Source organism: Zalophus californianus, chromosome 10 (genome assembly GCF_009762305.2).
Source record: "Zalophus californianus isolate mZalCal1 chromosome 10, mZalCal1.pri.v2, whole genome shotgun sequence".
Lineage (NCBI taxonomy): Eukaryota > Metazoa > Chordata > Mammalia > Carnivora > Otariidae > Zalophus > Zalophus californianus.
In genome coordinates this window covers 52846809-52864660 of record NC_045604.1, presented here as the reverse complement: position 1 = coordinate 52864660, position 17852 = coordinate 52846809, and the positions used below count along the sequence as shown (strand labels likewise).

General features: G+C 38.6%; 1 protein-coding gene across 4 annotated transcripts in view; it reads left to right on the top strand.

Moving 5' to 3' along the window:
• The window catches only part of RABGAP1L (RAB GTPase activating protein 1 like), a 758983-nt gene that overhangs the window by 72890 nt on the left and 668241 nt on the right, over positions 1 to 17852 (top strand). For all 4 annotated transcript variants that reach the window (XM_035722282.1, XM_027611227.2, XM_027611226.2 and 1 more), the window contains 2 exons: positions 12011 to 12221; positions 13089 to 13263. In XM_035722282.1, coding sequence (XP_035578175.1) covers positions 12011 to 12221; positions 13089 to 13263 — 386 coding nt within the window. The remainder of the gene's footprint in view (positions 1 to 12010; positions 12222 to 13088; positions 13264 to 17852) is intronic.

Here is a 17852-nt window from a genome sequence, read left to right as displayed (position 1 = left end):
TCTATGTAATAAATTTGGCTTACTGACAGACTAGGAGAAGATATTTGTAATGCATTGGGTGTCCTTAATAAAACCCTCTGGTTTGATGACTCACTGTAAATACTCAAAGGTCTCAATATATAGTCATACTCACAGATAGAATTAAGTTCAAGGGAACTTAAGCTAAACATTTATGTATATATATATATATTTTAATTAAAAATACAGGATTAGAAACAAACCTTAAAAAGTATTAATTTTTGTTCCTGATTAAGGGAACATAAGAGATTATATTACTCATTGTGCTTTGCTTTGTCTTTTGAATTTCTTAAATCTCCACCCCTTCCAAAAAGCCCAGAGCATATTGATATCACATTTATATAATTATATTTTGGTTAATATATTAATTGAAAGGAGGAAATACCTTTTATCTTCTAATGTAGCTCTGATGGGTTTTTGGAATTAATCTTTGCAATGGTTTATGATTCTAAGTATATTTGATAGGGACCATCTACTGTGTACTTTTTTTGTGTTCTCAACGCTCATTACACTAAATATATTTTTAAAAATGTATTTTTCACTGAAGATCTCAGATAAGAAGAGATTTCCTTTGCTTTACAAGTAAGTTTTTAGTTTTCTTTTCTAGTTATATATTTTTAGTTTTTATTTTCAATTGTGTAACATTGGAATGTTCTTGTCTTTAGAATTCATTTTGAAATCCTAACTCTCAAGGTGATGATGATATTAGGCAGTAGGGCCTTTTGGGAAGTGATTAGGTCATGAAGGTGGAACCCTCATGATTGGGATTAGTACCGTTATAAAAGAGACCCCAGAAAACTAGCTTGTCCCTTCCATCTCAAAGGACACTGTGAAAAGATGCTGTCTGTGATCTAGAAGGTGGGCTCCCACCAGACACTGAATCTGCCAGTGCTTCGATCTTGGCCTTTCCAGCATCCAGAACTGGGAGATGTAAATGTCTGCTGTTTATAAGCCACCCAGTCTGTGGTATTTTGTTATAGCAGCCTTAACAGACTAAGACAAGACATTTCAGCTGCCTTTTCCTGGTTGCAGTCAACACAGTTTTACTTAAGAGAATTATTGTGGTTGGTTTAAAATGACACATAACTTCAGTGGCAAGGAACTGTCTGGAAATCATCTAGATTTAAATGGCCTAGAGTGAACATTTAAGGTATGTTGTTTTTTGTTATAAAACTAGACAGATAAAAGCTTTTGTTTAAACATCATGATAACTTGTTCATTTTTGTTATTTGATGATCTTATAAACTGGCTACTTGGATGCAACTCTAACAGGGAATCTTTGGTAGTTTATTGCAATATACTTAAATACTGGTTGGATACAAAGATGAGTCATCTTATACTCTTTGTCACTCTCTCTGTTGAGGAAAGGATGATGGAGTTAAAGAAATATGAGATGAATAGGACTGAATTTATATTTAGATGGGAATGAATTCCTTACATTGGTGTGTGATTTTACCAGGTCTAGAACTGTTGCCTTGGTAGAAATATTTTGCTATTTGCCTGCTTATCTCAGGATCTCTGGTGGTCATAATTGGATAGTTACCAATGAGTTTTGTCTACATGAAGGCTGCAGTTATAATACATTTAGTTGTGGATGGGATAGGGTCTAGGTGGTGCCCAGGATGATGTGTGTTTCCCATGATAGGTTGCTGAAAGGATTACTAGCCTTAAAAATTTTTCATTTATTTAGTGATTAATTCATTTGATATATATTGTCTAGTCTTTTAGACACTGTTAATAAGTGCTGTGAATAAAAAGAGGATAGAACAGTTCCTTCTCTTGAAGAGCTGATACTCTGTATAATTAAATGCAGAATGAGAACTACATTGTTCTTTTAATTCATCCTACTGTAGGCCATTCATAGAGGTTAAGACATCATATCTGAAGTGCAGACCTGGGTTTGAACCCAAGCTCTGTCTGTGCCTCTGTGACCTTGGCCAGGTTATTTAACTTCTCTAATGCTTAGTTTCCTCATCTGTAAAATAGAGATAAAATAGAATCTGCTGTATAGGGATGAAGGAGGATTAAATAACATCATTCATTTTAAGTATTTTGTAAAATTCCTGGCACAAAGTAAGTACCAAATAAAATACCATCGTCATCCTCATTACCATCATCCTCATCCTCAGTAGTATTGGAAGTGTTGAATCTGAAAATAAAATCACCTAAACTTTTAGGTCCAAGCCCAATAATTACAATACATATCTGCTTAAAATGGGTGTGGGGCAGGGTGTAGGCTCTTCATCTCCACTGAAGCACTTTAGTAGATCCTGGAGATTTCTAGGGAGTAATGTCCTTTTGAAAAGCATTTAGATAGTTATTTTCTTTGAGCACTTTAAATATGTTATTCTACTGTCTTTTTGTTTTCATAGTTTCTGTTGAGAAATATGCACTCCTTTGAAGATTCATTGTTCCCGTTTGGTTTTTTTTCTGTATACTTTTTATTATCTTTTCAGAAGTTTGATTATATTGATTATTATCTTTTCAGCAGTTTGATTTTTTATTTATTTATTTTTAAAGATTTTATTTATTTGACAGAGAGAGACAGCGAGAGAGGGAACACAGCAGGGGGAGTGGGAGTGGGAGAGGGAGAAGCAGGCTTCCCAAGGAGCAGGGAGCCCGATGTGGGGCTCGATCCCAGGACCCTGTGATCATGACCTGAGCTGAGAGCAGATGCTAATGACTAAGCCACCCAGGCACCCTTTTTTGAGTTTATTTTTATTGGAGTTCACTGAGATTCTTGAATCTATAAATTTATGTCTTTCACCACATGTGGGAAGTTTCCAGCCATTGTGTCTTAGAAATATTTTTTTTCTGCATCAGTCACTTTCTCTTCCTGGGACTCAGAAAACAAAAATGTTAGGTATTTTCATATTATTCTACATTTCCTGAGGCTCTCTTTGTTACTTATTGCATTTTTTCTCTGTGTTCTTCAGTTTAGGTAATTTCTGTTGACCTGTGTTCAAGTTCATTGACTCTTTACTCTCCATTCTTTTGAGCCCCTCTACTGAATTTTTAATTTTAGATATTCTGTTTTTCTGTTCTTAAATTTACTTTGGTTCTTTTTACATTTTCTGTTTCTCTGCCAAGGATTTCAGTGTTTTCATTCATTTCAGGTGTACATACCTTTATATCATGGAGCATGGTTATAAAACCAATTTTAAAGTCCTTGATAATTTCCACAACTGCATACTCTTGGGATTGGTATGTGTTGATTCTTCTTTCCCTTGAGAGTTGGTTACCTTTTTCTGTTTTTTGTTTGTTTGTTTGTTAACTGGATTATTTTCCAGACTTTCTGAATCTTTTGTTTTGAGATTCTGTTCCCATAAAATCCTCTGAAGAACATTGATTTTATTTATTTTAGCAGGCAATCTACCTAGTGATGTCCAGACTGCAAGTTTTATTTTCCTTTCTGGTTCCAAAGTCACTTCAGTTCCCAAAACCTTTGCTGTGCTTCTTTGGTTTGTTAAACACATATACAGCATGGTGGTGAGCCCGAAACTTGTATTATTATTAGTTCATACACAAAATTAGGGATTACCTTCTCCTCAGCTCTCCTTGGGAGTTCTCCCATACTCTGTGGGATCCTGGGGCCCATTTTCCTTCTTCTAAGTAGAAAGACAGATTTCTCACTTAGAATTTTTGTTTTGTTGTGCTCTCTAGCAGTCTTGCATGCCTGGAGTCTACTCTAGGACAAAGTGGTAAGAGAAAAGAGAAAAAAATAGTGGAGGTTTCCTTTTCCATTTTTGAATCACAGGAGTGAACCCATTTGCTCCAGTGTTCTAGACATTAAGACAGGTTTTTTCCTCCAAGTTTTAGACGTCTGTGGTCTTCCCCGCCCTCGTGCCGACCTTTCCCCCATTGCAGTGCAGCTCCATAACTGGGGCTGGCCTTATGGTAGAACTGGGAGAGAGAAAAGAGAGAGGAAACAAAACCAAAACAAGTCATAATTCCCCAAATACTCTCTGGTTTGCACACACTCCTTTTTCTGTTTTTTAATTTCTTTTACAGTTTTGTTGTTGTTTGCATAGTTCTACAACTGGGACTGCCCTTAGGTTAAACCTGGGAGATGAAAGATGGGGCGGGGGGGGGGAGGAAGCTCAACACTATACTTGTAGTTCTTCAAGTTTTTTTTTTTTTTTTTTTAAATACCCGTCACCGGATAACCCATCCCCCCACCCCCTCCCCTCTGTGATTTTTAAAAATTTTTTATTGTTATGTTAATCACCATACATTACATAATTAGTTTTTGATGTAGTGTTCCATGATTCATTGTTTGTGCATAACACCCAGTGCTCCACGCAGAACGTGCCCTCTTTAATACCCATCACCAGGGTAACCCATCCCCCCGCCCCCCTCCCCTCTAGAACCATCAGTTTGTTTTTCAGAGTCCATCGTCTCTCATGGTTTGTCTCCCCCTCCGACTTACTCCCCTTCATTCTTCCCCTCCTGCTATCTTCTTTTTCTTTTTTCTTAACATATGTTGCATTATTTGTTTCAGAGGTACAGATCTGTGATTCAACAGTCTTGCACAATTCACAGTGCTCACCATAGCACATACCCTCCCTAATGCCTATCACCCAGCCAGCCCATCCCTCCCACCCCCCCACCACTCCAGCAACACTCAGTTTGTTTCCTGAGATTAAGAATTCCTCATATCAGTGAGGTCATATGATACATGTCTTTCTCTGATTGACTTATTTCACTCAGCATAACACCCTCCAGTTCTATCCACGTCGTTGCAAATGGCAAGATCTTATTCCTTTTGATGGCTGCATAATATTCCATTGTGTATATATACTACATCTTCTTTATCCATTCATCTGTCGATGGACATCTTGGCTCTTTCCACAGTTTGGCTCTTGTGGACATTGCTGCTATAAACATTGGGGTACAGGTACCCCTTCGGATCCCTACATTTGTATCTTTGTGGTAAATACCCAGTAATGCAATTGCTGGATTGTATGGTATCTCTATTTTCAACTGTTTGAGGAGCCTCCATACTGTTTTCCAGAGTGGTTGCACCAGCTTGCATTCCCACCAACAGTGTAGGAGGGTTCCCCTTTCTCCACATCCCCGCCAACATCTGTCGTTTCCTGACTTGTTAATTTTAGCCATTCTGACTGGTGTGAGGTGGTATCTCATTGAGGTTTTGATTTGGATTTCCCTGACGCCGAGCGATGTTGAGCACTTTTCATGTGTCTGTTGGCCATTTGGATGTCTTCTGTGGAAAAATGTCTGTTCATGTCTTCTGCCCATTTCTTGATTGGATTATTTGTTCTTTGGGTGTTGAGTTTGATAAGTTCTTTATAGATTTTGGAGACTAGCCCTTTATCTGATATGTCATTTGCAAATATCTTCTCCCATTCTGTCAGTTGTCTTTTGGTTTTGTGACTGCTTCTGCTCTGCAAAAGCTTTTTATCTTGATGAAATCCCAATAGTTCATTTTTGCCCTTGCTTCCCTTGCCGTTGGCGATGTTTCTAGGAAGAAGTTGCTGCGGCTGAGGTCGAAGAGGTTGCTACCTGTGTTCTCCTTTAGGATTTTGATGGACTCCTCTCTCATGTTTAGGTCTTTCAACCATTTGGAGTCTATTTTTGTGTGTGGTGTAAGGAAATGGTCCAGTTTCATTCTTCTGCATGTGGCTGTCCAATTTTCCCAACGCCATTTGTTGAAGAGACTGTCTTTTTGCCATTGGACATTCTTTCCTGCTTTGTCAAAGATGAGTTGACCATAGAGTTGAGGGTCCATTTCTGGGCTCTCGATTCTGTTCCATTGATCTATGTGTCTGTTTTTGTGCCAGTACCATACTGTCTTGATGATGACAGCTTTGTAATAGAGCTGGAAGTCCGGAATTGTGATGCCGCCAGCTTTGTTTTTCTTTTTCAACATTCCTCTGGCTATTCGGGGTCTCTTCTGGTTCCATACAAATTTTAGGATTATTTGTTCCATTTCTTTGAAAAAGGTGGATGGTATTTTGATGGGGATTGCATTGAATGTGTAGATTGCTCTAGGTAGCATCCACATCTTCACAATGTTTGTTCTTCCAATCCATGAGCATGGAACGTTTTTCCATTTCTTTGTGTCTTCTTCAATTTCTTTCATGAGTATTTTATAGTTTTCTGAGTACAGATCCTTTGTCTCTTTGGTTAAATTTATTCCTAGGTATCTTATGGTTTTGGGTGCAATTGTAAATGGGATCGACTCCTTGATTTGTCTCTCTTCTGTCTTGTTGTTGGTGTATAGGAATGCCACTGATTTCTGTGCATTGATTTTTATATCCTGCCACTTTACTGAATTCGTGTATGAGTTCTAGCAGTTTTGGGGTGGAGTCTTTTGGGTTTTCCACATACAGTATCATATCATCTGCAAAGAGTGAGAGTTTGACTTCCTCTTTGCCAGTTTGGATGCCTTTGATTTCTTTTTGTTGTCTGATTGCTGTGGCTAGGACTTCTAATACTATGTTGAATAGCAGTGGTGATAGTGGACATCCCTGCCATGTTCCTGACCTTAGGGGAAAAGCTCTCAGCTTTTCTCCATTGAGAATGATATTCGCTGTAGGTTTTTCATAGATGGCTTTTATGATATTGAGGTATGTACCCTCTATCCCTATACTGGGAAGAGTTTTGATCAAGAAAGGATGCTGTACTTTGTCAAATGCTTTTTCTGCATCTACTGAGAGGATCATATGATTCTTGTTCTTTCTTTTGTTAATGTATTGTATCACGTTGATTGATTTGCAGATGTTGAACCAACCTTGCAGACCAGGGATAAATCCCACTTGGTCATGGTGAATAATCCTTTTAATGGACTTTTGGATCCTATTGGCTAGTATGTTGGTGAGAATTTTTGCATCCATGTTCATCAAGGATATTGGTCTGTAATTCTCCTTTTTGATGGGGTCTTTGGTTTTGGGATCAAGGTAATGGTGGCCTCATAAAATGAGTTTGGAAGTTTTCCTTCCATTTCTAGTTTTTGGAACAGTTTCAGGAGAATAGGTATTAATTCTTCTTGAAATGTTTGGTAGAATTCCCCTGGTAAGTCATCTGGCCCTGGGCTTTTGTTTGTTGGGAGATTTTTGATGACTGCTTCAATTTCCTTAGTGGTTATAGGTCTGTTTAGGTTTTCTGTTTCTTCCTGGTTCAATTTTGGTAGTTGATACGTCTCTAGGAATGCATCCATTTCTTCCAGGTTATCTAATTTGCTGGCATGTAGTTGCTCATAATACGTTCTTATAATTGTTTGTATGTCTTTGGTGTTGGTTGTGATCTCTCCTCTTTCATTCATGATTTTGTTGATTTGGGTCATTTCTCTTTTCTTTTGGATAAGTCTGGCCAGGGGTTTATCAGTCTTGTTAATTCTTTCCAAGAACCAGCTTCTAGTTTCGTTGATCTGTTCTACTGTTCTTTTGGTTTCTATTTCATTGATTTCTGCTCTGATCTTTATGATTTCTCTTCTCCTGCTGGGTATTTGCTGTTTTTTCTCTAGCTCCTTTAGGTGTAGGGTTAGGTTGTGTATTTGAGACCTTTCTTGTTTCTTGAGAAAGGCTTGTATTGCTATATACTTTCCTCTTAGGACTGCCTTTGCTGTATCCCAAAGATTTTGAACAGTTGTGTTTTAATTTTCATTGTTTTCCATGACTTTTTAAAAATTCTTCTTTAATTTCCTGGTTGACCCATTCATTCTTTAGTAGGATGCTCTTGAGCCTCCACGTATTTGAGTTCTTATTGACATTCCTCTTGTGATCGAGTTATAGTTTCAAAGCATTGTGGTCTGAAAATATGCAGGGAATAATCCCAATCTTTTGGTACCGGTTGAGACCTGATTTGTGACCTAGGATGTGATCTAGTCTGGAGAATGTTCCATGGGCACTAGAGAAGAATGTGTATTCTGTTGCTTTGGGATGGAATGTTCTGAATATGTCTGTGAAGTCCATTTGGTCCAATGTGTCATTTAAAGTCTTTATTTCCTTGTTCATCTTTTGCTTAGATGATCTGTCCATTTCAGTCAGGGGGGTGTTAAAGTCCCCCACTATTATTGTACTGTTGTCAAGGTGTTTCTTTGCTTTTGTTATTAATTGTCTTATATAATTGTCTGCTCCCATGTTAGGGGCATAGATATTTACAATTGTTAGATCTTCTTGCTGGATAGACCCTTTAAGTAGGATATAGTGTCCTTCCTCATCTCTCTCTCTCTTTTTTTTTAAAGATTTTATTTATTTGACAGAGACACAGCAAGAGAGGGAACACAAGCAGGGGAGTGGGAGAGGGAGAAGCAGGCCTCCCGCTGAGCAGGGAGCCCGATGTGGGACTCGATCCCAGGACCCTGGGATCATGACCTGAGCTGACCTGGCAGACGCTTAATGACTGAGCCACCCAGGCGCCCTTCCTCATCTCTTATTACAGTCTTTGTTTTAAAATCTAATTTGTCTGATATAAGGATTGCCACCCCAGCTTTCTTTTGGTGTCCATTAGCCTGGTAAATGGTTTTCCACCCCCTCACTTTCAATCTGGGGGTGTCTTTGGGTCTGAAATGAGTCTCTTGCAGACAGCTTATTGATGGATCTTGTTTTTTAATCCAATCTGATAGCCTGTGTCTTTTGATTGGGGCATTTAGCCCATTTATATTCAGGGTAACTATTGAAAGATATGGATTTAATGCCATTGTATTCCCTCTAAGGTGACTGTTACTGTATATTGTCTGTGTTCCTTTCTGGTCTATGCTGCTTTTAGGCTCTCTCTTTGCTTAGAGGACCCCTTTCAATATTTCTTGGAGGGCTGGTTTCATGTTTGCAAATTCCTTTAGTTTTTGTTTGGCCTGGAAGCTTTTGATCGCTCCTTCTATTTTCTTTTTCTTTTTTTTTTTTTTTTTTCTTTTTTCTTATTCTATTTTCAATGACAGCCTAGCTGGATATAGTATTCTTGGCTGCATATTTTTCTCATTTAGTGCTCTGAAGATATCATGCCAGTCCTTTCTGGCCTGCCAGGTCGCTGTGGATAGGTCTGTTGCCAGTCTAATGTTTCTACCATTATAGGTTACATATCTCTTCTCCCGAGCTGCTTTCAAGATTTTCTCTTTGGGGCGCCTGGGTGGCTCAGATGGTTAAGCGTCTGCCTTCGGCTCAGGTCATGATCCCAGGGTTCTGAGATCGAGGCCCGCATTCGGGCTCCCTGCTGGGCGGGGAGCCTGCTTCTCCCTCTGCCTCTGCCTCTCTCTCTCTCTCTCTCTCTCTCTCTCTCTCTCTCTCTGACTCTCATGAATAAATAAATAAAAAAAAACAAAACAAAAAAAAGATTTTCTCTTTGTCTCTGAGACTCGTAAGTTTTACTATTAGATGTCGTGGTGTTGACCTATTTTTATTGATTTTGAGAGGGGTTCTCTGTGCCTCCTGGATTTTGATGCCTGTTTCCTTCCCCACATTAGGGAAGTCCTTTGCCAAAATTTGCTCCAATATACCTTCTGCCCCTCTCTCTCTTTCTTCTTCTTCTGGGATACCAGTTATTCTAATGTTGTTTCGTCTTATGGTATCGCTTATCTCTCGAGTTCTGCCCTCGTGATCCAGTAGTTGTTTATCTCTCTCCTTCTCACCTTCTTTATTTTCCATCATTCGGTCTTCTGTATTGCTGATTCTCTCTTCTGCCTCATTTATCCTAGCAGTTAATACCCCCATTTTTTATTGCACCTCATTAATAGCCTTTTTGATTTCGACTGGGTTAGATTTTAGTTCTTTTATTTATCCAGAAAGGGTTTCTCTAATAACTTCCATGCTTTTTTCAAGCCCAGCTAGTATCTTTAAAGTCATGATTCTGAACTCTAGGTCTGACATCGCACTAATGTCTGTATTGAGTAGGTCCCTGGTCGAGGGTACTACTTCTTGTTCTTTCTGTTGAGGTGATTTTTTTCATTTTGTCATTTTTTCCAGAGGAGAATAGATGAATGAGAGAACAAAATGCTAACAGGTTAACAATGTCCCCAGAAAATATACTCTAAACAAATCAGAAAAGACCTGAAACCAGCAGAAAAGAAAGGGAAAAAAAGAAAAAAGAAAGAGAAAAAAAAAGAAAAAGAAAACAAAGAAAAACAGAACAAAACAAAAAAAACAATATGATCAAATATGATCAGGCTGGTGCATAGATCAGTGCCACACGCTATATTTGGGGTATATTTTTGTCTGTTAGAAGAAAGTGCCTCCTAAAATTTTAAAGAAAGAAAGACTTATATATGTACAAAGTAAGAGTTGATACGATGAAGGGATGGAATATGACTGTAAAAATGAAAATTATAAAAAATTTTAAAAAAAGGAATTGATCAGAAGGTGTTTGAAAAAATAAAGAGGATTAAAAAAAAGGAAAGAAAGAAAAAAAGGGGAGAGAATGTGATCAGGCAGGAGACTGGAAAAAAGCCATACACTAGAGATTTAGGGTATATTTTGATCTGTTAGAAGAAACTGTATCTCAAAATTTTAAAGAGAGAACAACTTATATATATATGCCACAAATAAAGGTAACTACTATGAATGGATAGAATATGACTCTAAAAATTAAAAATAAAAATTTTTTTTTTTAAAGGATTGATAAGATGTTGGTTAAAGAAGGGAAAAAGAAAAATTCAAAAAAAGAAACAGTTAAAAAAATTAACTTTGATGAACTAATGAATCATGGTAAAAAAAAAAAAAGCCATGAATTCTATGTGCAGTATTCCCCGAGCGCTGGAGTTCTCCCGTTCTCCTTGATCGGTAAACTTGGTCTTGGCTTGCTGGCTGTTCGTGCTGATCTTCTGCGGGAGGGGCCTGTTGCCATGGTTCCCAAATGTCTTTGCGGGAGGCGGAATTGCCCCGCCCTTGCCAGTCTGGTCTAAGTAATCTGCTCGGGGGTTGCTCTCGGGAGCTTTTGTTCCCTGCAAGCCTTCTGTATAGCTTTGGAGGACAAGAGTGAAAATGGCGGCCTCCCAATCTCTGCCGGAGGAGCGGAGAACTCGGGGCCCTGCTCCTCAGTGCGCCCCCAGAGAAAGGCAGTCAGTCACTCCCCTCTCCCTGGTCTCCGGCCGCACTCCATGCTCACCCGGCCCGCGACAGATCGTTCCTGTCTCTGGCACCCGGCCCGCGTGAACTCTCCAAACCCAGCAGATCCCTGCGGTGCGCACCCGTGCCGCTTCCCCCCTGGGGAGGGAGGGGCGTCTCCCCGATCTGCTGCTTGTTGGGTCCTTGCTGGAGGAGCAGTGGCCCGACTGTCACCGATCACATTTTATGGCAACCCTGAGCTGAGAGCTTGCTCCTCAGCTCTGTCTCTGCAGCCAGCTTCCCGCTCCGACACCTGGGAGCTCCGCTGATCTCTGGCACCCCCGGTCTTTCTGTGACCCTGAGGGTCCTGAGGCCACACTGTCCCGCGAGGGTTCCACCCCCAGCTTAGCCACTGAAGCGACATCCCTCCATGGAGCCTACTTCTGAAAATTCCGATTTTGTGCTAGAGGCTCTATCACTTGCCAGAAGCGGCCGATGGAGGCCCCCTCCCCCGCCATCTGTCCTCTCGCATATCGCCTCGGATTCACTTCTCCACTCCGCGTACCTTCCAGAGAGTGGTCGCTTTTCTGTTCAGAGAGTTGCTGCTATTCTTTTCTTCGATCTCCTGTTGGGTTCATAGGTGTTCAGAATGGTTTGATCCCTATTCAGCCGAATTCCTGAGACCAGACGAAATCCAGGTCTCCTACTCCTCCGCCAATTTGCTCCACCCCTCCTGTTCTACATCATTTGAACTCTGTAATTTTTTTCCCTTTTCCTCTAAAGAAGTTATAGCTAAGTAAGATAATACTTTGAGAGGCTTTGAAAGTACAAAATTCCAGAACTCAGAATTAAGATGTAGCATAAACATCAAAAGAAGTGAAAACACAGACCTAAATTTTGTTTGCAGTTTTTCATTTGTTTTTGAGCAGTAGGTGAAATTATACTGTGAAGTTTTCCATTAACCTTTGAGTGGGTGTGTATGTGTTTTTCTTTAGAAATTTCTACACCCAGACCGTCTTCTCCAAGCGGATTACCTGAAGAAGATAGTGTTTTATTTAACAAACTGACCTACTTAGGATGTATGAAGGTTTCTTCCCCACGTAATGAAGTGGAGGCTCTACGGGCAATGGCAACTATGAAATCTTCCAGTCAGCACCCCTTTCCTGTTACTCTGTATGTGCCAAATGTTCCAGAAGGTTCTGTGAGGTAAGCGCTAGTCTTTTTTTATCTCCCCTAGACATGTATGAGATTTTTTGCATGGTGGTGATGATGTTATATCATAAATGAGGCCTAGGACTTACTGTGAATTCACTTTTACTCTGTAGACATGAAAAATACACATGTTTAGGCTTAGACCGTGTTCCTTATTTATGAGAGTCCTTTACAAAATTATGCTTAGAATATTATAAATGGAAATAGAACTTTAAACATACCTATAATTTGCGTTTCTTTGGAAGGAACATAAAAACCTGCCTTCGCCTTGTCATATAACCATGGTTCAAGAACTAGAGTGAGGGGTGCCTGGGTGATCAATCTAGGGCTTAGGATTTACATAGGGAAAGTCAGAGAGTTATTTACTCCTAAATACCACAAACTCCTTTTAACTTCTATTGTTTACCCTTTGGAACCACTCTGACCTTTGTTGTTTTGGGTAAGAGACGTCTTGGTCGAACAATGACCTAGGTCTTAGATAAACTTATAGGTGCTGTTGTAAATAGAAATGAATGCCATAGCAGAACAAGGCTAGCAATTGGGGATGGGTGACATAGATCTTACCAGGTAATGTATACTTGGCTTTGGGAGTAAATGAATTGCATCATAGATACAAAAATTAAGTAATTGTTAAAAGAAGTTGAAGAATTTGTGTGTGTGTATGTGTATCAATATGTATATATGTACATATATACACACATATACGTGTATATACAAACATAGCAAAATAATTTAATACATTATAACCAGTTTTTGTGGTTTTAAGATAATTATGTATATATGTCATTAGTATAATAGAACTGTTTGCTTTTGTTCTTTCATAGTTAATATTTTGTCTTATTTTTTATCACTTTTCTGTAGAATTATAGACCAATCCAACAATGTGGAGTTAGCTTCTTTTCCGATCTATAAGGTGTTATTCTGTGCACGTGGACATGATGGGACAACAGAGAGCAATTGCTTTGCATTTACAGAGAGTTCCCATGGTTCAGAAGAATTTCAGATACATGTTTTCTCTTGTGAAATTAAAGAGGCTGTAAGTATAATATATTGTAGCAATTTGCTATCAAGATGAATTAGGGTAATATTTTTGAACCCTGGTCTCACTGTTGTATAAATTATTATGTATCACTATATACTCTATTACATAAATTTGGAGATTTCTAAAGAGAGAGTTAATATTTAATGGTATGGAACTAAATGTGGAAAACTAAATCTGATAACTGTGCATTGAAGTGGTATTATAGGTAGGGCACTCTCAGCTAAACAGATGTAACAGAAAAATCCTACTTGATGAACTCTCCTCCTACCCTACCATGGTAGTAATTGCTCAGGCTTAGAAGGGCCTCTTTTGTTATTTTTCCCAAGTTGATTTGTCCATGTGACTTTTTTAAAAGCATCTATAACAAAACATGTTTTCTGCTGGACTGATGGTTGCATATTGCTTTCATGTAGGTATTGGACTAAGATTGCTTCATTGAAATCTGTGGTTTTCACTGATTATTTGTTATGTTCATTCCCTCAGAGGATGACTTTTGCTCTATGGAACTGGCCTAATTAAAAATACAAATCTCGGGGTGCCTGGGTGGCTCAGTCAGTTAAGCGTCGATCTTCAGCTCAGGTCGCGATCCCAGGGTCCTGAGATCGAGCCCCAGGTCAGGCTCCCTGCTCAGCGGGGATCCTGCTTCTCTCCTGCTCTCCCTGCTTATGCGTGCATACTTTTTCTCTCTCTCTGTCAAATAAATAAATAAAATCTTTTAAAAAAATACAAATCTCACCTATAGCATGGATATCAACTTGTATTTTTTTGAAGATGCTAGTTATGTTCCTCTTAGTAATTACTAACTGGTTTATTCTGAGACTGGAGAAGTGGTTGTTAAATACATGGAGAAATTGCCTTTTCTGTATTTGTTGGATTCTCCCCAAATTAAAAATAGATTGCACTTTAAAAAAAAAATTCCAGTGTAGTTGGGGTGCCTGGCTGGCTCAGTCTGTAGAATGTACAGCTCTTGACCTCAGGGTTGTGAGTTTGAGCCCCACGTTTGGTTTAGAGATTACTTAAATAAATACAAAAACTTAAAAAAATTCCAGTATAGTTAGTTAACATGCAGCATTATATTAGTTTCAAGTGTAATTAGGTTGTACTTTTATTTATTTTTTTAGAAGATTTTATTTATTTATTTATTTATTTGACAGAGAGAGAGAGAGAGACAGCGAGAGAGGGAACACAAGCAGGGGGAGTGGGAAAGGGAGAAGCAGGCTTCCCACCGAGCAGGGAGCCTGATGCGGGGCTCGATCCTAGGACCCTGGGATCATGACCTGAGCCAAAGGCAGACGCTTAACAACTGAGCCACCCAGGTGCCCCTAGGTTGTACTTTTAGAACTTTAGCACTTACAACCATTTTAAAGGCATTAATAAATTTGCTTGGATGGGCAAGGCTAAGGTGTGTTTGCTTTTGGAAATATAATTTGTCAGCAGGAAATGCTAAAAACAGCTATTCTATTTTCTGTTTACCATGAAACATAAACCATTGTATTAACAGGACTTCTAAGAGTTTATTTCTGGCCACAACATGGGAACTCAGAGAAATGTATATTTCTGTGTGTTTGATACTAAGTGCGAGTGATAGGTCAATTCTTATGCCCTGGTGACTAATTTTATTTATACTAAAATGAACATGCATAGGCACACATACTTTAGATTGTAGCCATATGAGCCAGAACCCACGTCTGTATAAGAAGTTCAAGTTAGTTTTTTTTTGTTTTTAAAAAATACATCTGAATCTGTTTCATGCCAACATTTCTATATTTATGTATATACTGTGTGGTCAAAGGTGTGATAGGAGAGTGAATGAGTACAAGTGTGTCTGGCACTTAGGAGGCAGTGAATATAAATAATGTTGAAAGAGTATCTGTGTGTTTGTGAATGAAGGGGTCTATTTCTGATCCTTACAACTCCACTACAGAAGTGAGGAAGCAGAGGGTAGAGTCCTGGCATTTCCTGTTGGCAGCATTTAACACACCTGTGTGGTTTCTGGGTAATTGGCGCTTAACAACAATGAACTTTGAAGGAAGGAAGGAACTTTGAAGGAAATGAACTTTGAAGACTTGGAGAACCTCCTGCTTGGAGAGGTAGAAACACTGCTGCAGAAGGAAATGGAAAGGGGACCTGGCTTGCAAGCATTTTTCATAATTATGACGGTATGAAACTCTTTTTTGGATTATAGCATCCTCTTATTTATGGATGAGGGAACTGTGTGTCATTTTTGAGAGCTCTAATAGTGGGTAAGCAGTGGACAAAGCTGTGGGGGAATTCTCAGCCTGACCATTTTGGATATGGTCTTAAATAGTATTAATTGTATTTCTAGAATGGATATTTGGTATATTGAAGATTCTGAGAAAGTGATGTCCATGTATTTAATTTTTTTTAGAGTACATTTTTGGAAGTGTTCCATTATGGGGCATTGGTGGCAAAATTCATTATTTGAAGGAGAAATACATGACATTTGTCATTAAACTTTATTATGAGAGATATTTATAAATGAAAAAAATAACCAGTATAAATGTAGACCTTATGCCAGGCACTGTGCTAAGCATTTTCTTGACATTCATAAAACCTCCATGATATAGATAGTATTTACTTTGATTAGTGATCTCATATGCCTGGAGCAGTTCTAGTTTCTATCTGTTGTCCAGGTATATTATTTGTAGCACTCCATCTTATTCTCAAAAGGTTTCTGGTTTGGCTGATAAATTGTATGGTTACCCTTTGTCTATCCCAAGGCTAAGAGAATATACAATAGAGCTAGGTTTCAAATGGAAGTCTCTGACTCTGAATACTCATATAATTTTCAGTAACAACTTTCTTGTTGCTTAAGTATTATAAATAGCAAATATGGATTTTTTCATTATGTTTTATAAAGCCATTTATCGTTCATATAGTTTACATTCTACCCACCTTTGGGTTTTACCCATGCCTTATACAGAGGATGTCCATCTTCCTCTTTCCCCTCAAAAAATAATGACCCATTTTAATTAATCTGAAGTCTTTAGTTGCATTTACTGGTTGTCTCATTATCTGGTTCCTAAGTTTCTTGTTCTGTGGTGAAGGCACAGCTTTAGTCCTTAGTTTTTGGGTCCCTCTTGATGGGCACAAACAATTGGCAAAAATAGTTCAGGAACAGGTAACAGACATTCTTATTGTCTAAATATGTGCTGTGCAGCGATGTTACTAACTTACTTGTTTTCTGTTGTTTGCAGAGTCCCTGGATGAGATCTGAAGAAGTTTGTCTGTTAAAAGCAAGAAGACATCATAACTTCTCAAGCAGGAGTAGCAGCATGGCTGCCACGACCCACTGTCACTGTTGTACTCTTATTTCACCCTAAAATCCCACAAGAAGCAGGCACTGGTAGTGTTAGGAGGATGCCAGTGAAGGTCATAGCTCTGTGGGACCTGGCATAAGGATTAGGTGTTCCCACAGAAGGGTTAGGATACATTTGACTTGATAGACCCTGGAGGTTCATCTGTAGGGCTCTACTGGAGTGGATCTTGATTACCTATGGCAAGAGTTGGGGAATCCAACCCAAGGTTTCTTGATACTGATGATTTTGTTCAGGGAAAGTGATGTACTGTTTCTGCTGAAGAATTGTAGCCAAAACAAAATATCCAAAAGCATAGTGAAAAAAGCCAGGGAGATATATAACCTTGTTGCATCTTTATGGATACATTGTACAAAACTGTTTGTAAAGACATTTTTAAAAGGCTTAATTGACTCCCTTTCAGAATTTATTAAGTCAGTGTTAACTAGTTTCCTCAAAACAGATTTGATGTTGTTTGCATATTTTAACATACTTATCCATTACTAGCAATTCTCAGTGTTACATTTTAGAAGCATGGTTATTATCTGGTGTTAAAGGAGTTCAGAGTATTTCATGGTAAATATCAAGGGTATCATTTGTAAGATCTTCATTCTTAATGCACTGTTTTTTTGGGGACGGAAGGGGGATTGCTGAAATGTTACTGTAAGAGAAACCTTATTCCTTGTATGGGAAAATATTATTTCTAAACATATTTATTGAGATGGCATTTTAGCAAAACACCTTATTTTAGAAATTGGTTCTGAAGTTATGTTGCTAGTGTTTTCCATAAATAAATTTATTTTTATAATTTTTTAGAAGTTTCTTATATGAGGGGTGCCTGGGTGGCTCAGTTGGTTAAGTGCCTGACTCTTGATTTTGGCTCAGGTCATGATCTCAGGGTCCTGAGATGGAACCTCCTGTGGGGCTCTGCGCTCAGCAGGGAGTCTGCCTGAGTTTCTCTCCCTCTGCCCCCCCCCCCCCCCATCACTTGCATGGTCTCTTTCTCTCTCTCTCAAATAAATACACCTTAAAAAAAAATTTCTTGTATGATATGCTTCTTATTTTAGTTCCTTTCAGTGAGTAATATATTTGAATAATTTGTTTCTAAAAATTTAACACATTATCTTTCAGGATGAGCTTTATAGAATGATTTTTCTACATCTATTTCTTGGGTGAACACTTTCTTGATACCTGGTATTTTAAAAGAGTCAGTTATCTTTCACCAATATTAACAAAAAGGCTTTATCTTGGAAAAGTTCGCTATGT